Source organism: Schistocerca nitens, chromosome 2 (genome assembly GCF_023898315.1).
Source record: "Schistocerca nitens isolate TAMUIC-IGC-003100 chromosome 2, iqSchNite1.1, whole genome shotgun sequence".
Classification (NCBI taxonomy): Eukaryota; Metazoa; Arthropoda; class Insecta; order Orthoptera; family Acrididae; genus Schistocerca; species Schistocerca nitens.
The window spans coordinates 837,645,855-837,661,617 of NC_064615.1; the positions used below are offsets into that span (position 1 = coordinate 837,645,855).

A 15,763-nucleotide genomic window follows, 5' to 3' on the forward strand; every position below is an offset into this window, starting at 1 on the left:
GGTACTGGCGGAAGTAAAATTGTGAGGACGGGTCGTGAGTCCTGCTTGGGTAGCTCAGTTGGAAGAGCACTTGATCGCGAAAGGCAAAGGTCCCGAGTTCGAGTCTCGGTTCTGCACACAGTTTTAATCTGCCAGGAAAATTCATCTTGGACCATTTTACATTGCCGAACTCATTCTTCAAGTCGACAAATCCTATGAACGTGTCTACATTTTTCTTTAGTCTTGCTTCCATTATCAACCTGAAAGTCAGAATTTACCTTTCTAAAAAGCTCTCATAAATTCTGATTCTAATACTGAATACCCTATAGGCTCTAAAAATGGATTCCTGTTCCTTCTTCTATCACATCAGACAAATCTCTCCCCCCTATCCCCCCACCCCTCATAGAGGCCTTCAGTCTACTGTTTTCACCTATCCGCTCTCTCCTCTGCATGTAACAGTGGAATTCACGTTGCATTCTTAATGTTACCACCCTTCCTTTTATTATCACCAAAGGCTGTGTTGACTTTCCTATAGGCTGAGTTAGTCCATCTGCCAATCATTTCCTTTTCGATTTTTTCATATTTGTCATGCAACGATTTCGTCTTACCTTCCCTGCACTTCTATTTATTTCATTCCTGAGAGACCTGTTTTTCTTCATTCCTGAATCCATGAACATTTTTGTATTTTCTTCGTTCATCGAAAACTAGTATTTCTTCTGTTACCCATCGTTTCTTCACAGTTACCTATTTTGTACCTATGTTTTTCTTTCCAACTTTCGTAATTGCCCATTTTAGAGATGTCCATTCCTCTTCAGTTGTACTGCCTACTTTGCCACTCAAAATTGCTGCATCTATGGTCTTAAACAACTTAAAGCCTATCTCGTCATCACTTAGTACTTCTGTATTCCACTTATTTGAGCATTGATTCTTCCTGACTAATTTCTTTAACTTCAGCCTACTCTTCATTACTACTACAGTGTGATCTGAGTTTATATCTGCTCCTGGGTACGTCTTACAATCCAGTATCTGATTTCGGCACATCTGTCTGGCCTTGATGTAATGTAACTGAAATCATTCCGCACCACCCGGCCTTTTCAAGTGTATCTCCTCCTCTTATGATCTTGAACAGAGTATTGTCTATTACTTGCTGAAGTTTACTACATTCTCCTCTCTCATTCGTTGTCCCAAGCCCAAATCTTCTGTAACTTTTTCTTCTACTCTTTCCCCTATAACTGCATTCCAGTCCCCCATGACTATTACATTTTTAGCTCCCTTTATGTAGTGTATTATCCTTTCAGACATTTTCTCTATCTCTTCATCTTCAGATTACGACATCGGAATCTATACCTGAACTATCGTTGTCGATGTTGATTTTCTCTCGAGCCTGATAAGAGCCACCCTATCACTGAACTGTTCAGAGTAGCACACTCTCTTCTCTAACTTCCTATTCATAACGAATCCTACTCACGTTATACCATTTTCTACTGCTGTTTATATTACCCTATAGTCATCTGACCAGAAATCCTTGTCCTCTTTCCGTTTCACATCACTGACCCCTACTATATCTAGATTGAGCCTTTGGATTTTCCTTTTCAGAATTTCTAGCTACCCGATCACGTTTAAGCCTCTGAAATGCCACACCCCGAATCGTAGTAAGTTATCCTTCCTTTGGTTATCCAACATGGTGATGGTCGCCTCCCCATTGGCAGTCCCCTCCCAGATATCCGAATGGGGGATTATTCCGGAATCTTTCGCCAATGGGGAGATCATCATGAGACTTTTGCAATTACAGTCCACATGCGCTGCGGATACATGATGAATGTCTTTAATGGATTCGTTTTCATTGCCATCTGCATACTCATTTCCTGATCTGAAAATATTCCCGCTTGTATTCTCAGGCACCAGGTCTACGAGTTGGACGAGCCACTTCACTACTGGAGACAGCGTCAGTTCCCATCCTGATCTGCTCCCAGAACGCTACACCATACAAAATCGACTCGGGTAAGGAATTACCTTCACTTTGACTGAAGACATACTCTCGTGAACGTAAATGTCTGATAAAATCACAGCTGTGTCACAGATCAAACCGAGTGAATCCGATACACATGTCTGAAGTTTAAATGTCTGAGGGAATCGTGACATATGTAAAGCATGTTGTAGCGTATTCATAGCACAGACTCCTGTGTTCAGGTCCAGGGGACATTACAAATTTGAATTAACGTCTGCATGTGTCTATATACGTATGTGTTTTGCACATCTCCTAAACTACTGACTACATCAAAATGTACCAATGAATGTAAATGCAAAATTATAATTGTATGACGTCATAAACATGAGCTGCTTGAAAAAGGAAACTGCAACGCGAACTATGTGTACAAATGAGAACAAATTATTTTAATATTATGTGGAATATATACGAAGTGCTTACGGGCCTACGTCACGGATATGAAGCTCCTCCTATACGTCTGCAACTCGTGGTCGAGTGGCTAACATTGGTTCCTCTGGATCACGGGGTCCCTGGTTCGATTCCCGATGGGTTGGAAATTTTCTCTGCCTGGCGGTTGTGTGTTTTTGTTGTCCTCCTCCTCCTCCTCCTCCTCCTCCTCCTCATCATCATCATCATCATCATCATTCGTGATAGTGGATAGATTAGATTGTAAAAAAATTGACTGTGTAAAAATGGGAACTTTGTATGGTCGCTGATGACCGCACAATTGAGCGCCCCACAATCCAGACATCATCATCACATCCTCCTAAATCCCTGGATCGATTTCAAACAAATATGGTTTACATATTACTATTGGGAAAGAAATGCTGTGTTTTAAGAACCAGCAACATCCGACTGGGTTAAGGGTGATAAAGCGGAGAGGTAAGGGGGAATGCGGAAATGCGTAGGGGCTTAGGAGAAGATGTACATAGAGAAGGGCAGACGGAAAGAAAGGAAAAGGCGATGGACAGAGAGAAGAGGAGATTAACAGAGAGAGAGAGGGAGGGAGGAGGAAGAGATGGAGAGATGAGAGAAGTGGAGCAGGTCAACAGGGAGGGACGTACGAGGTAGAGGGAGTAAGGAGGAGACAGAGAGAGGCGGAGGAGATGGACGTAGGGAAGGATGCGATTGCTACACGAGAAAGATGCGCATGAACACAAGACGAGTAGCAAATTGACAAAGTAAAGAGAAGAAGATTGAGACAGGAGGGTAGAAAAGACCGACAGAAAGAGTGGGGAGTAGTCTGGCTTAGAAGAGGGGAGGAAGAGATCCCCAGAGGTGAACGGAGCAGATGGACAAAGTGAGGTGGAGATGCACTTATAGAGGCGAGGGGGGGAGGGGGGAATACAGACTGAACTAGTATATTAATGAAACTGTTTTACACTGTTTAGCTGAGCTTTGTTCTCATTGCGGCTCAAATAGAGTAACACGTATTACATGCTTTTAGAAAAGTGTAAATGAAAATACTTTAGATTTACACTACAGACGGATTTCACTTCTTTATTCTTGAACATGGAAAAGTGATTTACCTGCCAGGTCTTTAGTACTGGAGCTCTTGTGTAATAGTGAACTGCATGCTTACCAATAATCCCTGTTGCTAGTATAGATGGTTCATTATCACTGTAGTTTAGCAGGTATGTAGGTTTATACATGGAACAGGTGTTGATTTCATTATGACTTAATTTAAGGAACATTAAGTCTTACTACTTGGGTCTACCTTCATGTTATGAAATACTAATGTCAGTTTCGACGATATGAGCTGTTACAGCTTGTCAGCCAGACTTTCGCACTTCATAATGTGCCCGTATTGTTCTTGGCATTAACAGTTGCTGTATATGGAAATGACATGATTTGAAATCTGTTATGTGAAAAACGTAATATATTCGTACAAAAAACTGGAATTAAAAAACATAATTGGCCACTGCGGGATTCGATTTGAATCAACATTTAATTCCTTCTCATATCTAATAGACGATTCTGAAAAGTCATTGGAAATTCTGCATGCTTAAGTAGTATATATATATATGTTCCGATTAAATATGTTGTGACATTTGTGTGTCTTGCATTGGAGATATGAAGGTATTAATTAACTGGTCCAAGAAGACCAGTAGGATTACATTAAGGAGAAATGACTTTCCCATTCTGTAACTCTCCGTTTTATCCTTTTTCTCCCCACTCATAATATTTTTTTGTCATCTCATCGCCTTTGTAGGAATTTAACGCCATTGAGGTGTCACGTACATCATAGTGTTTAGTGGTTCTGCCGTGAGATATATAACTTGCTATACTCACTCAAGATGCGTCTTCTGCACGTCGAAGTCGACGAAGGTGATGTGCACGATGTCGTGCGAGCCGCCAACGAAGCTGTAGAGGAGGCAGTCGACGTCGCTGGGGTATGGCCGAGGGTAGTCGGGGCTGCTGAAGACGCCAAACTCCTTGCCGAACGTGCTCGTGAACAGCAAGCACTCGCACCCTGCAAGGAGACTGCATCAGCTGTATACACTGAAGTGCCAAACAATCAGGTATAGGCATGCGTATTCAGATACATCGATAAGTAAACAGGCAGAATATGGCGCTGCGGTCGGCAGCGCCTATATAAGGCAATAAGTGTCAGGTGAAGTTGCAGTTGTTAGATCGGTTACTGCTGCTACACTGGCAGCTTATCAAGATTTAAGTGAGTTTGGTGTTATAGTCGGCGCACGATCGATGGGACACAGCATCTCTGAGGTAGCGATGAAGTGTGGATTTTCACGTATGACCATTTCACCAGTGTACCGTGATCATCAGCAATCCGGTAAAACATAAAATCTTCGACATTGCTGCGGCCGGAAAAAGATGCTGCAAGAACAGGATCACCGACGACCGAAGAGAATCGTTCAACGTGACAAGTGCATCCCTTCCGCAAATTGCTGCAGATTACAATGTTGGGCTATCAACAAGCGTCAGCGTGCGAACCATTCAACGAAACATCATCGACATGGTCTTTCAAAGCCCACTCGCGTACCCTTGATGACTGCACGACACAAAGCTTTAAGCCTCGCTTGGGCCCAATAACACCGGAACTGGACTGTTGAAGACTGGAAATATGTTGCCTGGTCGGACGAGTCTCTTTTTTGAAATTGTGTCTAGCAGATGGACGTGTACAGGTAGGGAGACAACCTCATGAATCCATGGAACCTGTAAGTCAGCAAGGGATTGTTCAAGCTGGTGGAGGCTCTGTAATGGTGTGGATCGTGTGCATTTGGAGAGATATTGGACCTTGATAGACCTTGATACGGCTCTGACGGGTGACACGTACGTAAGCATCCTTCCTGATCACCTGCATCCAATCATGGCCATTGTGCATTCCGACAGACTTGGGTAATTCCAGCAGGGGAATAATACGTATCATATGTCCAGAATTGCTACAGGGTGGCTCCAGGAACAGTCTTCTGACTTTAAACACTTCCGTTGGCCACCAAACTCCCCAGATATGAACATTATTAAGCATATCCGAGGTGCCTTGCAACGTGCTGTTCTCCACCTGTCGTACTCTTACGGATTTGTGGACAGCCGTGTAGGATTCATGGCGTTAATTCCCTCCAGCACTACTTCAGACATTAGTGAACTCCATGCCATGTCGTGTTGCGGCACTTCTGCGTGCTCGCGGGGCTCCTACACGATCTTAGGCAGGTGTACCAGTTCATTGGCTCTTCAGAGTATATATATTGTATATCAATAAAAGTACGAGAATACATTCTCCCACGCTGTTTAACGAATGACGAAAATCAAGGAGAGACTGCGTTCTGAAATCAAAATTCACGGTGACAAGGTATCAGTGGCTGGATTCCCTGATGACTTTCCAGTCCTTAGTGAAAGTCAGAAAGAAGCAGTAGAAGGCAAAATCTGTAGTGGAAGACAATGATCAGATTGTACCCAAGAAATAAAATAGGACGTCAGCTGTAATTGTTACTTTGAGTTGACTCAAAAACAGATGTCCTCAACTGCACGTACGAGCTACGTTTTTTATCTGTATAGAACGTCAGTAAATTATTTTCTACCTTCAGTCATAGAAACCTAGCTCATGGGTGGCAGCTCAAACACCGTGTGACGTAGAATAGACCAAATTTTCTGCTTGGAAACAAGGAATTTAATGATTATATATACAGAAACGGATGCATTTGAACCGTTCTCAAAAACTTCCCGTAAGAGAATAGATACACTACTGGCCATGAAAACTGCTACACCACGAAGATGACATGCTACAGACGCGAAATGTAACCGACAGGAAGAAGATACTGTGATATGCAAATGATTAGCTTTTCAGAGCACTCACACAAGGTTGGCTCCGGTGGCGACACCTAGAACATGCTGACATGAGGAAAGTTTCCAACCGATTTCTCGTACACAAACAGCAGTTGACCAGCGTTGCCTATTGAAACGTTGTTGTGATGCCTCGTGTAAGGAGGATAAATGCGTACCATCACGTTTCCGACTTCGTTAAAGGACAGATTGTAGCCTATCGCGATTGCGGTTTATCGTATCGCGACATTGCTGCTCGCGTTGGTCGACATCCAATGACTGTTAGCAAAATATGGAATCGGTGGGTTCAGGAGGGTAATACGGAACACCTTGCTGGATCCCAACGGCCTCATATCACTAGCAGTCGAAATGACAGGCATCTTATCCGTGCAGCCACGTCTCGATCCCTGAGTCAACAGATTGGGATGTTTGCAAGACAACAACCATCTGCACGAACAGTTCGACGGGGGGACGACGTTTGTATCAGCATGGACTATCAGCTCGGAGACCCTTGACGCTGCATCACAGACAGGAGCGCCTGCGATGGTGTACTCAGCGACGAACGTGGGTGCACGAACGGCAAAACGTCATTTTTTCGGATGAATCCAGATTCTGTTTACAGCTTCATGATGGTAGCATCCGTGTTTGGCGACATCGCGGTGAACGCACATTGGAAGCATGTATTCGGCGTCGCCAACTGACGGCACTTTGAACAGTGGATGTGTTACGACCCGTGGCTCTACCCTTCATTCGATCCCTGCGAAACCCTACAATTCAGCACGACCGCATGTTGCAGGTCCTGTACGGGCCTTCCCAAAAACCAGTCACAAACATCGAGAACTTATGTCCCCTGCATTGTCCAAATTTCGCCACTGATACGGGCACATTTCAAAGTGTCAGTAAACAGTCTTGATGAAATTTTGCTATGTAGACGATATATGCAATATACGTAATTATTTCGTTGTGCAGTTTCACTTTTAAGGTGTAAAACACACCCCGAAAGGTTATTTCGCAATTTACGTTGGGAGAGAATGTCTTCGAAACAAAAGTTGATATGTAATTAACGTTCTTGAGAACACTTTAATCGAATTTTGTAATAAACTGAAATTTTGCAAAATATCCCATCACCATTAATTAATTACAAAAACTGAAAACTTTAGTTACAACATAAATTAAAAAAAGCTCAAGTTACATACATCGATGTGTAATAAATCTGGTTTCTGGAACAATAGTTTTTGGGCAATAAGCTGTACGCAGTATGCTGTTAAAGAACTTTTACATACTAACCTAAAATACCTAAACATTCATCATTAGTCTAGACATTTGTTTCAGTTATGTTTGTTTTATGTTATAAATAGTTACTTACAATCATATTTTTGTTTTCTAGTTTGCTGTATCACAAACGTATACTTTGTTAACTTGAAATAATAGGTAACTCATACAAAGTCATTATAGGAATGATAATACGTAAATAAATGCTTAAACCTTAACGTTTTCTTACGCCATGCATGTAAAGTGAACGGAATTTCCTTTTAAACTACATAGTATATAGTACAAAACAAAATTCAGCAGGATATCAAAGCGTCCCAAGTGGTCCCCTAAGTTTCCTGATTTGTGTCAGGCATATTTCGGTACATTGGTAACGCTTGGTGAAGAGAGCTGATTATGTGCTAGTCAGTGCAGCTTGATTACATTGTTTCTCAAGTGTACATTGATACCATAACCATTCAACAGAACTAGACACGAAAATTTTCTTCTGTGTTCACAAAAAGGAACACTAAAATTAATTCGTGAAAAAAATTATTTGTGCACACGTGAAGAATGGAGGAAAATAAAAGCACATTAAGCCTCAAAGCAAGCTCAACTGTCGTCAGAAGGTGGAACCTCACAACTGTGTCCCTGTTTCCTTACAGAGGATTTTTTATTAGTTTTTATTTATTTAGGTTCAGCCTTGACAATTACAACTTTTTCTTTTTTAATTCTCTGACATATGTCACCGGAGTTACAAAAGCATCAGGGATCTTTTATTTTTTAAATTTCTGTCTTGTTGACACATTTTGCAGTTTCTGTGTGTAGTAGCGAAGCAAAAATAGACGTTAATCAAGGTGAATCTATCCAAATTATTTTGTTCACTGTTTCTATTAAAATGTCCTCTCGTTTCAATAAATTGTAAGGCCTGTCTTTGCAGTAATTTATAAAGTACTACTTCCTGTACAAATTCGTTTTTAGTCCTAGCTGGATGAACTCTGCAGCAAATTTCGTCAGATGAAAATCAATGCATTGTGTGAACTGTTATTACATTATTTAAAAACGAGCCATGTATGCAAAAACAAATGACCAGGAGGATATGAATATTTATTGACGGGAATAATCTGAATGGCTCATCGAAATTAATTGCCCGCAGTTTAAGGGCGGCCATTTCAGTTCACAACACATTATGTGATGTTTATTGTACTAGATCAGCATGAAATTACAGACTATTTCGAAGCTTAATACAGTATTTTTACATGCTACAGTATAGAAAACTGCAATTTCCATTAGCATCAGAAAGAGAGACTGTGGTCCAAATGGCCACCAGATGGCATAAATTAACTTGCGTTGAAGAGAAAATCATTTCGTCTTCAGTCTAATTTACTTTATTCTTGAGTAAGTTAGCCTGTTATAAAACAACGTATAATATAAATAAAAGTTGCATAATGAAGACATGCCTTCATTTGTCTACTTGTAGCTCCCAGTGGCCGACGACAGAAACAATTTGTTCCCTTCACTGATGTAGATAACATTTTAATCTCCCTTCATTCTCGTGTAACTACTTCCTATATATTGTTTTTCTAGCATATGATGGTTCATGAGCATTTGGTGACGCTATGGTACGACAGTAATTTGAAAATAATTATCAATTCATTACTTCAGTTTACTTAACATGAAGGCTTGCTGGTAGTTGTATCAATGACCCTATCACACGTTTATTCAATCCTGTTAGAAAAATCCTATTTTTCTACACTCTAGAGTGCAAATTATCTGCCCACCTTTCTTCTATATAGTGCAGGGAAAGTCTATAGTCAGACAAAATATACTATATATATTAAGCACGTTTGATTCGTAAAACGTAAAATGAAGTGTCGCGAACAATGTAGACACCTATTTAACAAGGTATGGCGACACGAACGCCATCTGACCATCCTCTACCACCAAAACTCCCGAATCCAATACTTTACATGTCGAACCTATGAAGACAGTATGATTGGCCAGCCACATTAGACTAACGATTCGTCTGTTCACTTCGCATCATTCATCAACGCAACCGTTAGCTATAACAGAACCCAACTGAAAAGTCTCGAACTCCTTGTAATTTCGTTTTTACTTATCTGTTGCTTCGTTTTAGAGCATCAGTACTGGTAGATGACAATGATTTCGTAAAATTATGCGTTTAATATTGTGTACTACCTCCTGAAAACCTTCTCAGACATTAGCACGCAAAAGACGAAGCGCTATGCTAGTAAACCCAAGGTATCTACCATTCACTTATCTCAACATGCTTAAGACGTGTTCTGAACTATTCACAACAATAAAAAAATGGTAGGATTCATTTAACATGAACCATCTGTTCGAAAAACTGAATTACACTAAATTTTTTCAGCGCACATCAATCAACATTAGTCCTACTGGGGGCTATTCTTGGTGGTTGATTTATTGATAAGGAACGAATTTTTTTTGATTTAGTCTCTGTGTAGTACCAGTAGAGTACCAAATATAGTAATGTGTGACATAGCTCAGTTATACATGGTCTATTTAACGTTATTTGTTTTTGCCGCAATTTGAACGAACAGCCAATAATGATAGCCCGCAGGCCACCATGTTTTCGCTTTGTGCCTTTGTTTCGATCTGATCTCTCATCAATCAGACGAAATTTCACTATCACACCAGCTTGACGATAGCAAAATCGTTGTATCCTCCGCTACAGTGTAGTATGGTCTCTCAGTACTTGTGGTTCTACCATTGATGGTGTGAACGTCTAGCTGTTGGCAGATGTATTAGTTTCCTACTTTATAAAATTCAGATCGTTCTTGAACACATGGACTAAATCATACTTTGCCTCTTTTTGATTTGTCATGTTGTTCTTTACTGACTATCGGCAGGCCACTTGCGAACTGTACATATTTTTTTGTCTTCGCATTAACCGTACAGATGTTCTTGTTTGGGTTCAGTGAACTATTCGTTTCTTTCTGTTTAACGTGTGATTTTAGACATTTTAAAGGCTTTGTTCCTGTATTGTCTTGAAGTACGGAAAGTAAATCAGGTAACGAATTCCATTTTCTTTACTCAACATATTATCATACTTATTTTTAATTGCACATGAGTACCTCGTTGTATGTCGTTAACACTGCAGATCAAATATGTGAAGTCATTGCTCCACTACTAGGCCGGCTTGTTTGGTAAAAATTAACTGGAGATAAGCAATGATCTACTTATTGCAATACAGCATTCGAGACTATAGGTTGGCTGGCTGGTATTTTAGCAGGAGCAGAACTAGATCCTTATAAAATTTCTATATATGAACGTATTACTTACTCTCACATAGTACGTTAAGTGGAAGAGTTGTATAACATGCTTTAGTATCAGCAGCTGTGCCATACTGACCTGGGTTCACCGCCACTCCGGAAGCAAAGAGGAAGGGTAGTAGCAGCTCCAACAGGAAGCGTATCTGCACAGACAACAATGTCAAATTTCTTTCGTCAAAACTGTTTGGTGAATTAAGAGTAGTTACTATTCTTACTGAAGGATTATTAATTAAACATTTGACACTGCGATGGAACATTGCTTTTTTTTCCTAGATCTTCATTTATTTCGAGTGAGTGAAATTTCAGAGTATTTTAGGACAATACAATGTGAACCTTGCAGTAATAATAATAATAATAATAATAATAACATAACGTCTGAGAAAGGAAAAGAATAATAATAATAATAATAATGATAATGATAATAATAGATTTTCTTATAGATAATTTCGTAGGTGCAAAGGTGGTCTCTGGTTATTTCCCCTTACTAGTGTGAATTAAATAGCTTTGGAAAATGTTTTACCTCCATTACACTACCCTGCCGTATTCGGTGACACCATTTTCCTCCGGGAATTCAGCTGTGCACCGCATAGCTCCCCCTGGAAAGAAACATGAGATTAAACCAGGCATCAGATAACGTTAGCTTTTCTCTTTACAAGCGTTCGATGGCCATAACTGGTTATAGCGGTGGCTAGGAAATTTTAGGTAACGGCTTAGCCTTCTCCCAAACCGTTCAGTCGTCCCCAAGTAAAATGAATGTTTAGCTAAAAAAAAAAAAATGCAGCAGTGAAATAGCTTTTCCGGGTATTCCGAACAATGTGGCCGTAATATTCAGCAAAATCTCTATAGATTCAGGTCGACCGTTAAATATGTAGTTTACTTAGACGACCAGCGATATGAAATAAAATCAGAGTAGGGTAAATGATATATTTTTGAGGTTCCGAGAACGTGCAATGATACAAATGAAACAGTCTGAAAGCATTTTGTAGAAGCTGATAGATTATAAAGTAAGAATTAATAACAAATATGCTGTGTCTTAATTTTCTGAGCACTGAGTTCTAGAACAATTGCCTGACATCATGTGGAATGACAACAGTGATATTGTTTTAGCTACTATACCAAAGGTTCCATTTTGCCGCATTGGAGTCGGTCATAGATAACGCTTTCATGGCCGTTCCTAGGTTGGACAATAAAAGTCACCATAACGTAGAAGTATGTGATACGTGACTCACATATTTATCCCGCGTGTGTACTGCTAGAATTACTTTTCAGATAAAGCATCTGCAATACGTCGCAAAATATTATTAGATTAATGTTTTTACTGAACTACTGCTACTGTGTTTCAAATAAAAGAAACGATTATATTTTAAATGCGAACATTTTTAGGTTAGGCTTTACCTTGACTGTTACTGACATTAAATGAAACAACAAGTTTACTGTTACCAGTCACCGTTTTATTTAATTTTTTCCACGACGCGTTTCGAAGGATTAAACCTCCATCATCGGGTGGAAACGCGTCGTGGAAAAAATAAAATAAAACGGTGACTGGTAACAGTAAACTTGTTGTTTCATTTAATGTCAGTAAGTCACGGTAAAGCCTAACCTAAAAATGTTCGCATTTAAAGTTAATCTGCCCAGTCAGGCAATCAAGGCTATTTTAGAGTACAAGAAAAGTGCAGAAAAGGTCGCAATGACGACACAACACATACACTTCAATAGGAATTGTCTCAAGAATAACGTCATCCCAAATTATGTCAAGATTGACATCAAAACAAACACAACAACTGCGAAGAAAACACTGGAGATCGCACGAAAACTATGGGTGAAAAATGAACTGAAAGAACTTTATATCAAAAAACAAAAGTTCAACACACAACTTTATAATGCAGAATTACAATTGGGAAAGTTGCTTCATAGATTAGAGTATGATTCCATAATCAAAAAAGTCAAAGAGTACACCGAGTTCATCATACAGAAAACGAAAGCTACACAGTAGAAAAAACTGGCCAATCTTATAAAGCAACAATTACCTCCCAAGCCGAACTAAAACAGCCAAAAGAAGCACACATTCTGCACACCTTTCCTCAACAACACGAACATAATATTCACTGCAGAAGAAGAGGCACTACTCTACAAAGGCTTAAAACACAATGTTCAAGCTCCGCTGGACCAAAAGAACCAAGAGAAGCTCATCACTTGTGTCACACAGATCTCGACCATCGCCTTTAAGAAGCAAACCGACAGAATATCAGCCTGCCACAAAATTAACGAAATTATTGAAAAGGAAATTGCAAAACCATTACCAGCATACAAGAAAAGAGAAGAAGCCCTTACACGTACCATTAAGACTAAATTAAATATGAATAATGTAATAATTGTAAAAGCTGACAAGGGCAACACAACTGTTGTAATGGACAGAACAACATACATAGAAAAAACTTTACACTTCTTCCAAACCAGCAACATAACTGAAATGCATAAAGATCCAACAGCCAGAATACAAAAGGAGATTAAACACATTTCAAACAACATTAACTTTCTACTCACCATCCAAGAAGCAAGAAAAATTGTAACAATGAGCCCACAAGCACCTTCCCTTAGGTCACAACCTAAGATACACAAAAATGGGACCCCCATCAGGCCCATAGTGAACTGTAGGAACAGCCCAACATTCAAGCTCAATAAAATACTCTTCAGAATTCTCAAACAAGCATACACATTCAGTAATGGGAGAACACTTAAAAACACAACAGAATTCACACAATATGTCAAAAACATACAAGTACCTGATGGAGCCACACTTGCCTCATTCGACATACAAAACCTTTATTCATGTGTGCCAATAGATCAATGCCAACCTACATAAACACAAAAAAATCCCTTCAACTCACATTAAAGAACTAATGGACCTGCTTGAATTCACACTTTCACACAACTATTTTAAATTTAACAATAAAATCTACAAACAAATAGATGGTCTGGCAATGGGCTCAAATCTTTCCGGATTGTTAGCAGAAATATTTATAAGTAACCTAGAAGACAAAATCTTGAATTCCAATCACCACCTCCTAAAAAATATCATCTACTACTACAGATATGTAGATGATACCATAATTTTAATCGAAGGCACTAAAAATGACATCAGTGAGTTGAATCAGTTTTTCAACAACTCCCATGAAAGCATAAAATTCTCAGTTAAACACCAAAAAGATGACAGTATAAATTTCCTAGACCTTACCATTACAATAAAGAATAACAGACATCAGTTTGAAATTTATCGGAAGCCTACCACAACACATACCACAATCCACAACTCCTCTTGCCACCCCGCAGCACACAAAATGGCAGCATACCGGTACATGATTAATAGAGCTATCCAACTACCACTTTCAGAAGATAAATGTGATCAAGAAATTGAAATAATAAAACAAACAGCTATTGAAAATGGCTATAACAGCTCCATAGTAGACACTCTAAAACACTCAATAATGGCAAAGCAATCACAACACAAAAAACAAAAAGAAAATAACATCTTCCATACAATCCCCTTTCTGGGTAACATTTCATACCAGATTGCCACTGTCTTCAAACGGAAAGGCATAAGCATATCCTTTACAACAGACAACAAGATTGGACAGAAGTTACCCCACAACATCGGCAAACGAAACCCACTTCATCACACAGGTGTGTACAAAATTGAATGTCTGGAATGTGAATGCTTCTACATAGGCCAGACAGGCAGATCATTTGAGATTAAGTTCAAGGAACACATGGCAGCACTAAAAAACAAAAAATACCACACATCAGCAATAGCTACCCACCTACATGAAACAAAACACCATCTTAACAACACAAGTATTAGCATCCTACACATCCAACCAAAAGGCAGAAAACTAGACATCCTTGAAACACTCCAAATATACAAACGCCAAATGAAACAACCAGAATCCATCTTAAATGACAAAAATGACAATATTTACAATAGTATCATCTCTGTTTTCAGCAACTGCCTACACTCTTAAAATACACACACACACACACACACACACACACACACACACACACACACACACACACACACACACACACACACACACGTGCACACATCCTAATATTTACCATAAATATTGACAGCCGCCAAGAGTACAAGAGATTGACCTCATTCACAGATAATTCATCACACCAACAGCTTGTACCCCTTGTCAGTTTAAAACTGTAGGTACATCAATTACTGGCACAAATGTATATCTATCTGCATATTTTATAACATTAACCAGTGTATTACCCCAACCTTTAGGCAGCTAATATATGCAACATGTAATCTTAAGACTCCTTGCCATGTAAATGTTTGCTCTCATATAATCACTCCTTCCTCTCTCTCTCTCTGCCTCTCCCTCTCTCTCTCTCTCTCTCTCTCTCTCTTTCTTTCTTCAAAGAGTGTCATGTATTTACGATTCGACTGCTGTAGCCAATATGATCATTGTAATTCAAGCCTGTAACATTTCACCTAGCAAGTATGAAGTTTAAGCCATTTTAACATATCACCTGATTGCATAAACGAGTACGAATGTTTAGCTGTTTTAACCTTTCAAAATTGGATTTATATACCACCTGAAGTACACACACATATATTCGACACCTCAAAACAAACACCCCCAAATGGTTTAAACGATTATTCTGTAATAATGTTGTTACGATATATATTCTTTGCACTTTGCGATTATGTCTTCTCTTCTGCTGTACGAACCTTGCACCCAGCTGATTCCAGACGCCATATTTGTTTACAAATTTGGCAGTATACATGTGAAGTGTTACGACAGAAAAAGGAACCTGTGACCACTGGAGGTACTCTAGTTTACTTATTAAAGTTTACCATTAGATATCAGTTTAATTTTTTGTCAAAAGTTATCCAAAACCATATTCTGAAATAGTGTCTTGTTTCCCCACTAGGCAGTGC

The 15,763-nt window shown here is 39.4% G+C and overlaps 1 protein-coding gene across 1 annotated transcript in view; it reads right to left on the reverse strand.

Moving 5' to 3' along the window:
• Positions 1-15,763, reverse strand: part of LOC126235378 (suppressor of lurcher protein 1-like) — a 375,544-nt gene that overhangs the window by 142,236 nt on the left and 217,545 nt on the right. The window contains exons 2-4 of the mRNA XM_049944101.1: positions 11,330-11,405; positions 10,889-10,952; positions 4,259-4,439 (exon numbers count right to left, since the gene is read on the reverse strand). Coding sequence (XP_049800058.1) covers positions 4,259-4,439; positions 10,889-10,952; positions 11,330-11,335 — 251 coding nt within the window. The 5' untranslated portion in view covers positions 11,336-11,405. The remainder of the gene's footprint in view (positions 1-4,258; positions 4,440-10,888; positions 10,953-11,329; positions 11,406-15,763) is intronic.